Source organism: Ipomoea triloba, chromosome 5, assembly GCF_003576645.1.
Source record: "Ipomoea triloba cultivar NCNSP0323 chromosome 5, ASM357664v1".
NCBI classification, from domain to species: domain Eukaryota; kingdom Viridiplantae; phylum Streptophyta; class Magnoliopsida; order Solanales; family Convolvulaceae; genus Ipomoea; species Ipomoea triloba.
In genome coordinates this window covers 23,424,284-23,441,084 of record NC_044920.1, presented here as the reverse complement: position 1 = coordinate 23,441,084, position 16,801 = coordinate 23,424,284, and the positions used below count along the sequence as shown (strand labels likewise).

At 36.1% G+C, this 16,801-nt stretch overlaps 3 protein-coding genes across 6 annotated transcripts; 1 reads left to right on the top strand and 2 right to left on the bottom strand.

Moving 5' to 3' along the window:
• The first annotated feature begins 3,194 nt into the window (after positions 1-3,194).
• Positions 3,195-7,485, top strand: LOC116019201 (sugar transporter ERD6-like 6). Its single transcript, XM_031259345.1, has 19 exons — positions 3,195-3,383; positions 3,475-3,537; positions 3,693-3,782; positions 3,899-3,958; positions 4,073-4,138; positions 4,228-4,293; positions 4,411-4,486; positions 4,812-4,876; positions 4,958-5,050; positions 5,235-5,315; positions 5,430-5,514; positions 5,880-5,926; positions 6,024-6,086; positions 6,183-6,242; positions 6,369-6,428; positions 6,523-6,582; positions 6,784-6,898; positions 6,983-7,174; positions 7,357-7,485. The coding sequence occupies exons 1-18, from the start codon at positions 3,195-3,197 to the stop codon at positions 7,093-7,095; spliced, it is 1,452 nt and encodes a 483-aa protein (XP_031115205.1). The 3' UTR covers positions 7,096-7,174; positions 7,357-7,485.
• On the bottom strand, positions 7,181-9,102 carry LOC116019202 (epoxide hydrolase 4-like). Of its 4 annotated transcripts, none has more exons than XM_031259346.1 (4): positions 8,356-9,102; positions 8,047-8,136; positions 7,719-7,786; positions 7,181-7,465 (listed from the first exon to the last, which is right to left on the bottom strand). In XM_031259346.1, the coding sequence occupies exons 1-4, from the start codon at positions 9,034-9,036 to the stop codon at positions 7,330-7,332; spliced, it is 975 nt and encodes a 324-aa protein (XP_031115206.1). In that variant the 5' UTR covers positions 9,037-9,102; the 3' UTR covers positions 7,181-7,329. The 4 variants fall into 4 exon arrangements, with proteins under 4 accessions (XP_031115206.1, XP_031115207.1, XP_031115208.1 ...); XM_031259347.1 differs by having other exon boundaries at positions 8,413-9,102; XM_031259348.1 differs by lacking the exon at positions 7,719-7,786.
• A 704-nt stretch (positions 9,103-9,806) lies between these two features.
• LOC116019203 lies at positions 9,807-11,031 on the bottom strand. Its single transcript, XM_031259350.1, has 2 exons — positions 10,285-11,031; positions 9,807-10,065 (listed from the first exon to the last, which is right to left on the bottom strand). The coding sequence occupies exons 1-2, from the start codon at positions 10,963-10,965 to the stop codon at positions 9,889-9,891; spliced, it is 858 nt and encodes a 285-aa protein (XP_031115210.1). The 5' UTR covers positions 10,966-11,031; the 3' UTR covers positions 9,807-9,888.
• Between the last annotated feature and the right edge of the window lie 5,770 nt (positions 11,032-16,801).

Sequence of the window (16,801 nt, the reverse complement as noted above, 5' to 3'; positions counted from 1 at the left end):
CTCCGTCCATCTGGCAAGCCTACGGGGCATCCATTCACTTCTCGTAATCCAAACAAAATATTTGAATTCCCCGTCATATGGTTTGATGCTCCTGTGTCAATTATCCATTGCATATTTTTACCTGTCATTTTATCTCCGTTAGCCTTATGAGTATTCAAAATGGCAAGAAGATTCTGCCACTGCTCATTGCTTAGGCCTGGAACACCAAATTTCTCTAAGTCATTCTCTGTCCCTGTATTTTCTCCTATCTTCATTGTCTGGGTGGCATTTGCTCTCACGGAACCTCCCCTTCCGCTTCCATTCCCACGTCCAGTTCCACGGCCTACTCCATTTCGTCCTATCAATTTTTCTCCTCTACGTGGACGATCTCCCCACCAATCTGGATATCCTATGATCTTGAAACAGCCTGATATATCATGCCCAGTCCTTCCACAACCAGCACAAAGGACATTTTTTCCCGTCACTTCTCGTCCTTTTCCTTTGTTTCCTGCTTGCACAGCAAGTCCCATCACTTCTCCACGCTCTTCTGCCACCCGAGTTGCATTCTTCACCCTTTCTTCACGGATTAAGTCCGCGTACACTTTATTTAGAGATGACAGAGGTTCTGTTGCCAACATGTTGGTCCTTACAGTGCTATAACTTGCCTCATCCAAACCCATCAGAAATTGATGCACTTTTTCCTCTTCTCTACGTCTTTCAAGTTTTGTTGAAATATCACATTTGCATCCAGCACACAAACATGTAGGGATTTGATCATAGTTAGCCAAATCATCCCAAAGTGCCTTCAACTTTCCATAATATGCAACTATGGACATCCCACGCTGTTTGCACTCACTTAACTCGGTTTTGATCTGCTGAATTCGCGGTCCATTTGCAACTGAAAACCGCTCCTTAATATCATCCCACATGTCCTTTGCATTTTCCATGTGCGAGATGGTTGTGCACAAGTCGGAATCGATAGTGTTTCGAATCCATGACACCAACATGGATTGAACAGTCCACCAATCGTCATATACAGACGATTCCTTGTCAGGTTCTGGTATGGTTCCTTCTACGAAACCCCATTTTCGTCTAGCCCGTAGCGATGTTCGAACAGCACGAGCCCATTCATCATAGTTCTCATCACCACGTAGTCTGACTTGGGTGATGATGTTTCCAGGATTATCATTTGAGTTCAAATCATAGGGAGAAATCACTCTCTTCATTTGTTCCACCTTCTTACTGTCAACTTCAACTTCTGGCTCTGATGCCATGTTAATACAGTAAGAAGCAGAAGAAAATGAAGAGCAGTTCTGTGTTATTCACTGAGAGCAGAGCAGAGCAAAATATATTCAAGGCTACTATCTCAATCTTACCTAAAACACTTTCAATCAATCTACTTAAACAAGGCAACAAGAAATAAATCTCTACCAAAATAATATACAGTATCTAATCTTTACATATATAATATGATATTACTGCTATTAGTAACCAAGTTAAGGCATTAGAAGAACATACATTGTGAAACTATTACAAGAATAATCGGGTTTGAACAAATTGAATACCATAGAGACCCCATCTAAGCATAATTAATGGCATGAATATTCAAAGGAGCTTGTCTCGAAATTTCAAAAATGATCTTATTAAGCACGCTAAGGAAAATGGTTTGAACAACTTGAATACTTGAGACAACATCACAACCATTGAGGCGGCTTTTACTCTGTGAACTTTCTCAACCTACTGAAGCACGTGGGAGTGTAAACCAGGACACCGGGTGCCACTAGACTACAAGGTCTTTGGCAACAACTTGTAGAAATTATTATTATAGAAAATTGAATAAAATAATACTTTGTAGATGGTATGTAGGATTAATAGGGTCCACAAAAATAGGGGAAGGATGGGAGAGAAAAATAAGTGAGAAGATTATATGAAGGGGATGAACTGAACTCACAAAATAAAGAGATAAAGGGGATAAGATGCCATTAGATTTAGAAAAATTCAAATTTGATTGGAGTTGTTGTGGATGCTCTTTAGTATATGAGTGTAGAGTTAATTCTAGCAGAGGTCTCTTGTTTTAGTTTCATACTATCGTTTTTGTCATTTAACACTCCAGACTATCATTTGGACACTTTTGGTCATTTTGATATTTTTTCTATTTTAAGCAAGGGCATTTTCATCTCTTCAAATTTTTTTCAAATTTTATTCCAGTAGAGATCTATTCTCTTCGGTGGCAATTCCAAATTTAGTCCAGACAATCATTTTTGTCATTTAATTTAACAAACTATTATATTTTGGATACTTTTGATTTTTTCGACGATAAAGAAGAGGCTTTTTTTGGGATCTACAACTGTAGCAGATGATTCACATAATCATTGACTAATTAAAACAATAGCGGTCAGACTGAAGTCAACCGAGTGGCGACATCCTAACCTTTCTAATTGCGTTGCAAAATGATTCTCCAACACCCGGGGACCTCACCTACTTGGTATCACCATTGACGAAGAACGATTTGGGGCGGGTTGAAGGAGATGAAGATAAGAGCCGAGTGAAGGAAATGGTGCAATCCACGGCTAAAGAGATGAAAATCGAAAAAAAAAACTTGCAAGTAAAAAAAATTGAAGAGGCCAAAATGACAAAATGCCATGGCATAAAATAGGGTTTCACTTGAAAAAGTCTTCGGAATGACCAAAAGTGTCCAAAATATTGTTAAATGACAAAAAACGATTGTCAGAGGCTAAATTTGAAACTGCCACAAAATATAAAGGATCCCGTTAGAATTAATTCATTGAAAAAATTATTTAAAAAAACCTGAAGAGACGAAAATATCTTTGCCTAAAATAAAATTTTATCAAAAAATTATCCAAATGACTAAAAGTATCCAAAATATTACTATAATTTAGATGCTAAATGACAAAAACAATAATCTAAAACTAAATTTAAAATTTCTACCAAAGGCCAGGACCTCCTATATATCGAATTACTCATGAGTGTATCATATTCTATTTTATTTATTTTTATAAGAAAATGAAAAAGTGAATAAAAATTTTACAACCTTGACATTCATGATCTTACATTCTTACAGTCAGCATCCTGTGCGTATAACTCGGTCAGCTTCTCCACCATTTTAGTAGACCATTGCAGAGCAGTTTACCTTTTATAATCCATTGCACTTCTCACCTGCCTTCCCCTTTCAGCTCCCCTGCGCCGCCGCCGCCATGAGTTCCCCAGACGACGCCTCCCCCGCCGCCGAGGATGGGCTTCGAAAGCCCTTGCTCCACCACGGAAGCTGGTACCGCATGGGCTCCACGCAGTTCGGAAGCATGACCTCGTCCGCCCGCGAGTCCATCTCCATTTATCTCTGCGTCTTCATCGTCGGTTTAGGGCCCATCCAATTCGGTTTCACTGTACGTACAACCATGCATATATCCCCTATGCATACGTATGTGCTTATAAATTATAATCATTGTTGGATAAATGGGTAATTTAATGTTACAGTGTGGTTATTCTAATCCTACACAAGCTGATATTATCAAAGATCTTGGGCTCACCATTTCCGAGGTTTGAATTTTCGCCCTAAAAGATACGGAGTAATTTTTTTTTTTTCTTAATGTTCTTCACTTTGATCATGGTAGAAATGTTTGTCTGATTAAATGAAATAGAATGCGAAATTTATACGAAATTTATGTTTGTGTAACTCGATTGTTGCTGGACAGTTCTCTCTGTTTGGATCTTTAGCAAATGTGGGTGCCATGGTTGGTGCAATATCAAGTGGTCAGATTTCAGAATACATAGGGCGAAAAGGGGTATATGCAGCAAGTTTTTCCTTTCTGTTTGTGAATAGCCATGGAGTATTTCTCTCCTTTAAAAAAAAAAAAAAACAAATAAATTTTAGTTATTTTGTGTATAATTCCAAATGCAGACTCTGATGATTGCTTCAGTTCCTAATGTACTTGGGTGGTTTGCCATTTCATTTGCCAGTGTGAGTATTTTTTATTGCAGTTTTCAATCATTCATGAAATGCTGGGATGGCTTGAAATTGTTGTAAGTCTGTTGTATCTCTAGATTGAAATTTACTTGGCTTCGTTGTTCACAGGATGCTTCATCTCTGTATCTGGGAAGGTTATTGGCGGGTTTTGGCGTCGGTATAATATCTTATGTGGTAAACTAAACATATTTGATTCAAGAGTTATTCTGGTAGAATTCATGATGATAAGTTCTGGTTAAGAGAAGAGTTCTTATAATCTATAGGTGCCTGTCTATATAGCAGAGATATCGCCTCAGAACTCTAGAGGAGTTCTTGTATCCATTAACCAGGTTTGTTACACAGCTAGCCTTCAAATTAGAAGGTACTTCAGTTACAATTTAAATTGTTCTTTGATGTTATTCTTGGTAAATGAAATTGCTGTTATTTTCATCCATTTTTCTATTTAGCTATCAGTAACTGTTGGAATAATGCTCACATATCTATTGGGGATTTTTGTGCCTTGGAGAGTGCTTGCAATTATAGGTAAGAAGTTCATTTTTTATTTACCTTACTGAAATTTTGCATATTTGGCAACCTTTTGAACTAGAATCATCATTTGTCAGTTTCTTGCCTATGTGGAATGTGATTCATTGATGCCTAAGCTGTCTTCATCTTCTGAGTTTTATCTTGTCAATCTTCCTATTTAGCCAGAGATTTGGTTAGTGGAAAGTTAACAAGATTTCAAGGCTAAGTAATTTGACATGGCCTCTTTCGAAAGAGACTTGTAATGCGACTTCTTTTGTCTGTAAATATTGAATGTTAAAGATACCAGACCTTTAATTCATGAAATGTCCATGGTAACATGCAGGGATGATACCATGCACAATCTTGATACCTGGTCTCTTTTTTATACCAGAATCTCCACGTTGGTTGGTAAGGTTGCAGATACAAGTTTTGATATAATTGGGTCAAGTATTCTCATATCCTGATTTCTCTGTCCACTGTAAAATGTAGGCTCAAAGGGGGTTAGCTGATGATTTTGAAACATCATTGCAAGTTCTACGAGGCTTTAGTACTGACATCACCTCTGAAGTGAATGAGATAAAGGTATCATATTGAACTCAAACAAATTTCACTTTATGACAGGATTTAGACATATTTATTAGTTTGGATATGGTCATATGACTGATGTGAACCTCGATTTTTATACACGAAACTTTGCACTACTTCTTTGTTTCTTCCAATGCTTTCATGTCTTCGCAGTTATTTATTGTGCTTGTCCTGGCTACAGAGATCTGTGGGGGCAACAAGTAAAAAGACTGCCATCCAGTTTTATGAATTTAAAAGAAGACAGTATTACTATCCTTTGATGGTAAACCTCCCTCTTGTATTTGTAGTTTCAACAAGCCATTAATTACATGTGATGAAAATTTTACCGTTCTGAGCCCTTTGCGGTTTTCATTCCATGGGGTATTTCATCACACAGGTAGGTATTGGATTACTCGTTCTCCAGCAACTAAGTGGCATCAATGGCATCCTGTTCTATTCTACTAACATCTTTAAATCTGCCGGTGAGTTTGCCTACCCTGTGCTTTTAACTGTAAGCTTCCCATTACATGAATTCACAAATAATGGATGCTAGCTAGGTGTAATAAATTTCCTCTCATTGTTCTTGGACTTGTACATTTTTAATGCATCATAGTAAGATGGATTGAAGTATTTAAGCCAATAAGAAGTGTTTTACCTTTCAAAAGTTATACATTAAAACTTGCTTACCGTCAAGTATGAACTCTATATCTTTTAAAGCCAACTTTCTTTATACGTTTCCAAATTCTAATGCTGCATTGGTCTTAAGTGTTGATACTAATCTGAGGTAATTGTAAGAGGCTATGACATGGAAAATGGTTCAATATCTAAATCTAATGTTTCAAAACAGGAGTTTCATCCAATCAGGCTGCAACATTTGGACTTGGGGCTATTCAAGTAATTTCTGTCTCCAGAGTTTAGTAGATATCTGTTTTTATGAAAAAAAATATTCAGACTACAAATCATTAACAGAAATAATATTTTGTTGAAAAAGGTGATTGTCACTGTGATAGCTACATTGTTGATGGAGAGGGCTGGCCGCAGGCTGCTTCTTCTTGTATGTTCTGCCAGTGCTGCAAAACTCAGATTTACTATGTAAGACAGAAAAGTCCCCAAAGTTTACATATCAAGATTTTCTCTGTATTTTTTCCAGATATCTGCATCAACAATGACCGTTAGCAGCTTCGTTGTTGCAGCTGCATTCTTTTTGAAGGTCTGTATTTTTAAGTGCTGAACCTTATATTGAAATAATTTGTTAACCATTAACCCGAATAGTTCTTACACAATGTTGGGACTGACCAAACAGTCTTTTGTAATTATTTTCCACTGATTGGCACAGGATTCCACTCCAGAACATTTGCATTTTCAGTTTGGAATAATGTCTGTGACTGGATTACTGGTACACCTCCTAGGCTCTTAAAAGGCTTCTAATTCTTGTCGTCTTTGTGGAGCTTTTGATGGCTTATCTCTTCTTCACTACTTTATTTTGGCAGATTTTTGTGATTGGTTTTGCTATAGGATTGGGGGGTGTTCCGTGGATTATAATGTCTGAGGTATGACTAGAGTTAATATCACATCGCTATAGTGTAAAGCACTCAATACAACTTAAAGTAAGTAATTATGCATGAAGGTGATTGGCTGATGGCCTAACTATATTCAAACTAAAGTAGTTTACTTTAACGTATTATATGAATAAGGACTTGTGTAATTATGACTAGAAAATAGCTTACATGTTTTAAGTATGGTTATCCCAGGTACTGCCTGTGAACATTAAAAGTCTCGGTGGCAGTGTAGCAACGCTGTGCAATTGGCTAACCGCATGGGGCGTCACAATGACTGCTAACTTGCTTATGAGTTGGAGTGAAGGAGGTTCTCTCTTCTCTCTCTCTGTGTCTTGTGCTAGCTTCTGTCTTTATTTTATGAGGTACTATATCGTTATTATCTTTTCAACAGGAACGTTTACCATTTATGCTTTAGTGTCAGCTTTCACCGTGGTTTTTGTAAAACTCTGGGTTCCTGAAACTAAAGGAAAGACACTGGAAGAAATTCAAACATCTTTCAGATGACGAGTTTTGCTTGAATATATATCGACTATCATACTGCCAGCATTTGGTGCAAAATTGTGAATATGTTCTGTTATGTCAGGTGTGCAAAGAAATCCAATTCATTATAACTTTGCAGCCTTAATTAAGTTTTTATATCCCAAACTTTGAATAAATATGATAGATATATGCCTGGGATAAAAACTGAACATTGAATTCATGAATGAAGATTGTTGCTACTTGGTAGTTGTTTTATCGTCACTTTTTGGGTTTATCGCCATACAGGGAAGCAAGGAACTGCTTGAGAAACCTGTTGTAGACGCAAGGCCGCTCTAGGTGAACCAGGTGACCCGCCTTCTTTATGCCTTGAAACGTCGTCTTGCTTCCTAGTTTCCTGTCATCATGTAAAGCTAAAAGCATTGGTATTTAAAGAATCTCAATACTCTTCAGCTTTTTTGCTGAATAATAGGTGGCATGTTTTATGTGTAGTTCTTCGTAGATCCTTTTTGTGTTTATTTGGAGACTTCATTGAAGTGGAAACTGGTTTCAATCTGATGTTCTTGGGCACTGACAAAGTCTATTAACTTGACCATGTTTGTTCTTTATTTAATATTTTGTGTTACATATATATAGCCTTAGGAACTTACTCTTTCATTTCTTGTGCTAGCTCCAACTTGAAAATCTGATCATTCTCACCCCACAGAAGGTGTATTCTCTATTAAATGACACCACCAACATGTTAAAAGATCACTCAACAATTATGTTCAATTATCACACCCCAAACCCCTGGGAGTGGGTTGTGGGATATTTTGGATATAGACATTGGAATATTTTTCCTATAGTGTCAATTAGCACTGATGTCAATAATATCATGTATAGTTATATATACTATTTTTTGGTGTGTTGTATTAACAACTCAATATTATTGACACTGATGTTGATATATCGGGACCATAGAAAAAGGTAGTTGACTACCTGGGGAAAAGCTGGGATAGTAATATCTTTGTTGCTAACTACCAAGCCTTCTAGCAGTTCACTCCTTTCCTTCCTGTTGCCATACATCACCTGCCATCATAATTCAAATAAGGAAAATACTACGTGGACCTTCATTCTCTATTCCTAGCGTAACTTTTCGCATGTAGTCGGCTATTAGCTAATAACTAATTTACACAATATTTTTCTACAATCAGCTAATGTTATCATCAATTGGTCAAATTCACTGATCCAATCAGCTAACAGCTATTTACCAAACACCTCTTTAATCCAGTATATTAATTACTATACCTCAAGGAAATCCTTGTAAAGGCGATTAGGGAACCAGAGTTTTCTATAAGCAGAAACCTTAAGAAGAGCCTTGAGACCTTTGACAGAGGTAGGCAATAGCAGCTCCGAGGAAGAAGAGAATCCTAAGCTATTAACCGTGGGGGTGATGATATCCTCAGTGGTCGCCAATATTGCACCGGAGACTACCAAGGCCTCCACCATCTCCGGGAAGAGCTCCGCCATCTTGAACGCCACCATGCCGCCGTAGCTAAACCCAACCACCGTGCACTTCTCCACCCCGAGCTTCCTCAGCCCCTTGCCCAAACACTCCGCCTGAAAAGCCGGCGACCGGTCGTCGCTGTCCGTGACGGAGCCGCCGAAGAAGAGGAGGTCAGGCACGTAGATGGCATACTTCTTCAGCCACCCGACCTGGAACTGCCACGTCAGAATCCCCTCCCCGGCGAAGCCGTGCACGAGAACCACCACGGGTTTGGATGGTTTGGCGTCGACGGCGACGACGCCGGCGTTGGAGGTGGGGGCGGTGGTGGCTTTGTTGCGCTTCTTGGGGTTTTTGACGGTGTTAATGGGAACCCAGAAGTTCATTACGGTTCCTGGCTGGATCTCGACGGCATGAGGTATAACACCGGCCAGTTTCATTACGAAGTGCAACAATGGCTTCTGAGCATCCACAAAGTTCACCATGTTTATTGTTTAATTTCAGTTATGGTTTGTGTGAGTATTGGGAGTGAAATATGAATTATTGAAGGTTTTAAAGAGTAAGAAGCTATGAATATCAGTTACTAATAGCACAACTACTTGCCGCTTGCTTGCGTAACTTTTATTAATCCTTCAACAACCAAATTTTTTTTATTCTTACACTGTTACACATTAACTTTAAAATTTATTTGATAGTAGGGTCTATTTCAAAATAAGAAAAATATTTTTTGAAAAATGATCTCTAAAAAATAGCTATAAAGTTTTCATATGGTTTGATGGCATTGTTGTAGCCCTTCCAAAAAGAAGGATGTTAACCTATTATGTGCGCAAATTTAACACTTAAGGTACGTTAGTTATACACTTCCGAATTTAAGGTGCGCCAGTTATACACTTGAGAATTTAAGGTGCGTTATTTGTTGAAACTTAAAGTGTGTCATTCTAAAGCTTAAAGTGCGTCTTTTCAAAGTTTAAGGTGTATCCGTTTAACACTTAAGATGCGTTATTTTAACACTTAAGATAAGGTGCGTGATTTTACTACTTAAGGTGCGTCTTTGTAACACTTATTAAGGTGCATCATTTTTACACTTTGCTTCTTTCTTCTCAAGACGTGCTTTTTTTCTTCATTAATTTGAGTTGTTGATCTAGATTTGATCAACAGCTCAAATCTCATTCACCTGGGACCTCCTCCGCACCCAATCACATTCCTATATGCAATATATATATATATATATATGCAATANAGTGGGTTGTGGGATATTTTGGATATAGACATTGGAATATTTTTCCTATAGTGTCAATTAGCACTGATGTCAATAATATCATGTATAGTTATATATACTATTTTTTGGTGTGTTGTATTAACAACTCAATATTATTGACACTGATGTTGATATATCGGGACCATAGAAAAAGGTAGTTGACTACCTGGGGAAAAGCTGGGATAGTAATATCTTTGTTGCTAACTACCAAGCCTTCTAGCAGTTCACTCCTTTCCTTCCTGTTGCCATACATCACCTGCCATCATAATTCAAATAAGGAAAATACTACGTGGACCTTCATTCTCTATTCCTAGCGTAACTTTTCGCATGTAGTCGGCTATTAGCTAATAACTAATTTACACAATATTTTTCTACAATCAGCTAATGTTATCATCAATTGGTCAAATTCACTGATCCAATCAGCTAACAGCTATTTACCAAACACCTCTTTAATCCAGTATATTAATTACTATACCTCAAGGAAATCCTTGTAAAGGCGATTAGGGAACCAGAGTTTTCTATAAGCAGAAACCTTAAGAAGAGCCTTGAGACCTTTGACAGAGGTAGGCAATAGCAGCTCCGAGGAAGAAGAGAATCCTAAGCTATTAACCGTGGGGGTGATGATATCCTCAGTGGTCGCCAATATTGCACCGGAGACTACCAAGGCCTCCACCATCTCCGGGAAGAGCTCCGCCATCTTGAACGCCACCATGCCGCCGTAGCTAAACCCAACCACCGTGCACTTCTCCACCCCGAGCTTCCTCAGCCCCTTGCCCAAACACTCCGCCTGAAAAGCCGGCGACCGGTCGTCGCTGTCCGTGACGGAGCCGCCGAAGAAGAGGAGGTCAGGCACGTAGATGGCATACTTCTTCAGCCACCCGACCTGGAACTGCCACGTCAGAATCCCCTCCCCGGCGAAGCCGTGCACGAGAACCACCACGGGTTTGGATGGTTTGGCGTCGACGGCGACGACGCCGGCGTTGGAGGTGGGGGCGGTGGTGGCTTTGTTGCGCTTCTTGGGGTTTTTGACGGTGTTAATGGGAACCCAGAAGTTCATTACGGTTCCTGGCTGGATCTCGACGGCATGAGGTATAACACCGGCCAGTTTCATTACGAAGTGCAACAATGGCTTCTGAGCATCCACAAAGTTCACCATGTTTATTGTTTAATTTCAGTTATGGTTTGTGTGAGTATTGGGAGTGAAATATGAATTATTGAAGGTTTTAAAGAGTAAGAAGCTATGAATATCAGTTACTAATAGCACAACTACTTGCCGCTTGCTTGCGTAACTTTTATTAATCCTTCAACAACCAAATTTTTTTTATTCTTACACTGTTACACATTAACTTTAAAATTTATTTGATAGTAGGGTCTATTTCAAAATAAGAAAAATATTTTTTGAAAAATGATCTCTAAAAAATAGCTATAAAGTTTTCATATGGTTTGATGGCATTGTTGTAGCCCTTCCAAAAAGAAGGATGTTAACCTATTATGTGCGCAAATTTAACACTTAAGGTACGTTAGTTATACACTTCCGAATTTAAGGTGCGCCAGTTATACACTTGAGAATTTAAGGTGCGTTATTTGTTGAAACTTAAAGTGTGTCATTCTAAAGCTTAAAGTGCGTCTTTTCAAAGTTTAAGGTGTATCCGTTTAACACTTAAGATGCGTTATTTTAACACTTAAGATAAGGTGCGTGATTTTACTACTTAAGGTGCGTCTTTGTAACACTTATTAAGGTGCATCATTTTTACACTTTGCTTCTTTCTTCTCAAGACGTGCTTTTTTTCTTCATTAATTTGAGTTGTTGATCTAGATTTGATCAACAGCTCAAATCTCATTCACCTGGGACCTCCTCCGCACCCAATCACATTCCTATATGCAATATATATATATATATATATGCAATATATATATATATATATATATATATATATATATATATATATATATATATATATATTTATTTATTGCATATAAGTAAGTAATATACATGTATGTTACTAAAATATGAACAAGCTTAGTTGATATGCTTTATAATATGTTTTCTATTCGACCTACTTTATTCAATTAATTATGTTTTATATTTAGTTAGATCAAGATTTTATGGCTTTACAGTATTTGTAAGTTTTTTTTTATTATTATAAATTTTTATTAATAATTAATTTATTATTTATTACGATAACAATGTAATGTTTTTGGTAAGTTTATTAGGTTTTAAATTGTTTGTTTGCTTTTATAAACTATGAAGACATTGATGCAATCATGTTCTTATTGATATACGAAGTATTATTTTTGGATTTAGAACATGAGATCTGGTGCGAAGGATGTAAACTTATCAACTATATTTGTTTATTTGTTTGTAAACTTTTATAAACTATATTTAACACCCGCTTAATTATTTAACTACATGATTAAATAATTAATAATTATTAATCATAGAATCATGGTGAGATCTGGTGCGGTAAGAAATTATTAAGTTTGGAGTTTAAACTTATCAAACCAATTAAATCAATGAAAATGTATGCAATTAAATCATATATTTAATTTAATTATTTAACTACATGATTAAACGGTTGATAAATAATTGATTGAATGTAACAAGACAAACTAATTAAGGTAGGTTGTTTGTGTATTGATGAACCACACTTCCTACTCCTCACGTCATTCAATTCCCTTGATTGGCTCATGCGAAGGGGAATGCAATCTTTGAGAAAATCAACAACAACGTTAACTAAACAACTTGTTTCACTACCCATTTGTTTAATTACTTGGTGAATCTAACGCTAACAAATCTCTGCTCCAAATATAATATTGAATTTTATTAAGATTTGCTAACCTACCGGTGAAACTGCGGCTTCTAGTCAACTTGTAGTGATGTCGTTACTAATATTTTTATTATTATTTGTGGTTAATTAGTACATGAATATGTAGACCATAGAATTACATAAAGGCAGGGCCAAATGGCCCAAACCCAGTCTAGCAAGGGTGGAGTTAGAAAAAAATATCGAGTGGTAACAAAGATGTACATTAGAAAAAATATTAAGTGGCAACAAAGATGCACATATCATCTATGTATGAACATAAAATGACATAATTATTTAATGTGTGCTTAATGTAGACACATTTGTTAATTTCGTTGATCTTAAATCGATTGGTTATCATTACATGGTCAAATTATTGTGTCACTGTTTAGGTGTTTGTTTCAAATCGTACAATGACTTTACCAACTTGCAAACTCTATTCTCATGGCCTGGAACGATAAACCCTTCAAGTTGTCCCATATAAATTTTCACATCTAACTTGTCATTCAAGAAAGTTGTTTTTATATACATTTGATGTACTTCAAAGTTTCACAAAGCTATGATGTCAAGTATCATCATAATTGCATTTATTTTCGTTAAGGGAGAATATGTATTGAAGTAATCGTGACCCTCGTGTTGCTTGTAACATTTAATTACAAGTTTAGCCTTATATTTCTCAATAGAACCATCTAATTTTTCTTTCGTCTAAAGACCATTTGGATCTTAAGGGTTTACAACTCGAAGGAAGATCAACTAATTCTGTAAAATATAATCAACTTCACTTTAATAGTCTCTTTCCACGTTGGACATTCAATAGATTTATTGCTTTCACGTAGGTCTAAGGCACATTTTCTAACAAACAAGTTAGAAAATCTGATAAATTTTCTAATAAACATGTGAAAATATTTGAATCATAATTTAAGAAGTAAGTTAGAAAATATAGACCGAATTATTTTTTAATCCTAGCTCATTTGCTGTTTTAAGATCAGGTTCAAGTTCATTTTCAGACCCCCTACTCTCATTATCCATAGCATTGTTGAATGTTCGATTTGACGTACTAGGTCCTTCATTGACCTGCACAAAATGAATCTACAAAGAACAATGCATTTCTCAATTCTTACTTTTATGTGCATAACCACTAAAAATATATACTCTACAGATTGAAAAACGCGAGCAAGTAAGCATACATAACTTTATTCTTATTGACAACAATCATTACATTGAGTTTAAAAAATTCATATGTTACATAGTCATTGTCAACATACATCTTTGACTTAGACAAAAGTACCATATCTGACTCAAAAATCATATGAATGGCAAAACTTGTTCAACAATGAACCATAAATTAAATTATTTCGTATATCAAGTAAAAGTACATAATTAAGAGTTAGTTCTTTCTTAATTAGAGCTCATCTTGAGAACTACTTTACACATATCTTCAACAACATACTGAGTAGAGTTACCTATCTATACATTCTCACCAATAGTAGTCTCGAAGGTAGATAACAATCAATTAATGAACTTCAATAATTCTTTTAACTATCCTCCACCATGTTAGCTTCAGAAGATTTATTCTTCTTCTTCTGTGGTGCCATACAATCAAAAGATTTGTGACCAATCTTGCCACAATTGAAACATTTTTCATGAAATTGCTTCTTTTAAACAACTCATTTTGGTCTAAATTTCGACTTGACTTTCTTGGAGTTATTGCAGCGCTATCATGCTCCACCACCATGTTGGCTTTAATTGGTGCCATTGGGAATGGGAACCTTCCCATCACTTTTCTGTTATCCTCTACAATCCTAAGCTAGATGATCAACTACCCCATATTCATTTCCTTCTGTTTATGCTTTTAAGTAGTTATTAAGTCTTTCCATGCTGGAAGCGACAAGTGAATAATAGCCGCCACTTGAAATGTTTTACTCACAACCATGCCTTGTCATGAATCGTCTCATTGAAGATTATCTAGATATTCTCAACTTGACTTAAAACGCATTTTGGAATTTACCATTTTATAGTCCAAGAATCAACCTTCACTGTATATTTATGGTCCAAAGACTCTCACGTCTCTTTAATTGTTTTCGATTTGCTGTATACATTGTACAACAAATTATGCAGCTTGATCAATACATAATTTTGGTAGAAGTTAAAATGCTTCTAAGCTTCAATTGCACTAAAAATTTGCACATCCATCTCTTCTTCTTTCACATCAGGAACCTTCTCAATAAGAACCTAGCAATGCCATGAATAGTTAGGTAGAATACTATCATTTGCTTCCACGTCTTGAAGTTTAACGTATTGAAATTCTCTAGTATTTCAACAGAGCCACTTGATACCATCATAGATATAGTCCATTGCATGACAACGTACAGTCACTAGTGTGCCAGTTTTGAACCATTGTTCACCTAAGCACCAATTTGTAAATTCCTTACATTCATGCAAACATCATTTAATTTCCACCATTGTTATCAGGGGTGGACATTTCGGAAAAATTTAGTTTGGTTCGGTTTGAAAATGTTCGATTTTAGTTTGGATTTGGTGCGATTCATATTTCGGTTCGATATGAGAATCTGAACATTTCATAGTTTTCTTGTGCACATAATTATTTATTTATTTTCATTAATAATTTAAATTTCAAGATCTAAACAACAAGTTAACAATGCATATTTCAAATTTCTGAATCCAAAATAAATTCAACCTAAATCAACATCTTCACTTTATCAAACCTGTTCGGTTTATAAAATATAAAATCGATCAATTTTTAATAATAAATCAAAACCGAACTGGTTCAGTTTGATTCGATTCAGGTAACCCAAACTAAAATTCCACCCCTAATTATTCCTATTTTCTTTTTTGTTAATATAAAGGTCTACAAGTTAGTGTTGACAAAGGCATGCTTAACTTTCCTTTTTAGGTGGCAATTCTGTGTAAAGTAGTTTAGTCGTTATGGCAATGTGATATTGTGATTCGTGTAGCACTCTTCAATGCTTAGCATATAGGTTAGGTTGAATGCCTCACTTTGGTGGTTGCTTATCATCCAAAAGTGTTTTGACTGTCCTCAATTCGGTTACTATCACATTATCATACTTATATTTTTATGGTCCTACACCATACCCATGTGGGGTTTCCCTGTTTTCTATTGGGTTACTTCTCTTATGGCCCATTGTTTGAACTTGTGGCCCACTTCCCATTATGGACCATCCGTACCTCAACAGTAGCACATGTCTAGATGATCATCATTAGGCAAACTATTATGTGGACCACTCTATGTACCATAAAAAATACATTTTTAATATACTAAAAATACATTATTTGTGTCAAGACCTTGTAGTTTAGTGGCACCCGATTGCACTCTCATAGTCTTAGTGAAGACGAAATTAACTTTTGCTTCAGTAAAAGAAAAAGTATTGAATATATATTATCAGTACTTAAATAATGTGTTTTTTTTTTATTATTTATGGTCTACACAATCATGATTTTCATCATTACTTGTGGTCTTGTGTTAATAGTTTTACTTGTTTTCTTTTCCTTTTCCTTTTCCTTTTCCTTTTTGTTTTGGATACCATGCAGGAAGAACGTACAAACACCTAAAGACCACAAAACATGAGACCATGCAACCTTATAGAGTCCATGACCCAAAGTTAATATACGCTATTGATACTATCCAATTGACGCAAAAATTAACCTATTGGTGAATATGAACCAAATTAAGTGACTCTTATCAATAGCAACCCAACAACTCTCTAACAATTTTACTTGTTTTCTATCTCTAATAATAACACTATCAAAGAGTCGGTCAGAAGGCCTTTACTTGTGACTAAATGTGAAATCATTCACCCCAAATTCTTAATTTCTTGTGACAAATTTTACTTCTATAACTAGTTGAGTTGTCCATGCGGCCTTTACTCATCAATATGCTTACATTGATTAAAATTTGCTAAATTTTCAAGTGTGATATTATGATATTAGACCGGGCCTAGTACTAAAGCCTAGTACATAAGCTAAATGTATATGAATGAGGGTGGGTAGTGTTGGGGGTGGGGGTGGGGTGTAAGCAAGAATCTCTTGGGAATGGAAAGAGTAGAGAGAATATTCAGTAAACCTAAAGTAAATGAGTAGATCACATTCCAAGAAAAGTATAAGGTAAGCTAAATAATAATAGGAAGTGGAGAGACATGGAGCAGAAAC

What these genes read in the sequence shown, in the direction of transcription:
- LOC116019201 (XM_031259345.1), top strand. Translation starts at nt 3,195, where the DNA reads ATGAGTTCCCCAGACGACGCCTCCCCCGCCGCCGAGGATGGGCTTCGA. An exon ending in TTGCCATTTCATTTGCCAGT is followed by an intron (nt 3,959 to 4,072) that starts GTGAGTATTTTT and finishes CGTTGTTCACAG; the next exon opens with GATGCTTCATCTCTGTATCT. An exon ending in CGTGGATTATAATGTCTGAG is followed by an intron (nt 6,583 to 6,783) that starts GTATGACTAGAG and finishes TGGTTATCCCAG; the next exon opens with GTACTGCCTGTGAACATTAA.
- LOC116019202 (XM_031259346.1), bottom strand. Translation starts at nt 9,036, where the DNA reads ATGGTGAACTTTGTGGATGCTCAGAAGCCATTGTTGCACTTCGTAATG. An exon ending in CTATCCCAGCTTTTCCCCAG is followed by an intron (nt 7,787 to 8,046) that starts GTAGTCAACTAC and finishes GTCATTTAATAG; the next exon opens with AGAATACACCTTCTGTGGGG. An exon ending in CTAGCACAAGAAATGAAAGA is followed by an intron (nt 7,466 to 7,718) that starts GTAAGTTCCTAA and finishes ACATGATGACAG; the next exon opens with GAAACTAGGAAGCAAGACGA.
- LOC116019203 (XM_031259350.1), bottom strand. Translation starts at nt 10,965, where the DNA reads ATGGTGAACTTTGTGGATGCTCAGAAGCCATTGTTGCACTTCGTAATG. An exon ending in TTTACAAGGATTTCCTTGAG is followed by an intron (nt 10,066 to 10,284) that starts GTATAGTAATTA and finishes TTATGATGGCAG; the next exon opens with GTGATGTATGGCAACAGGAA.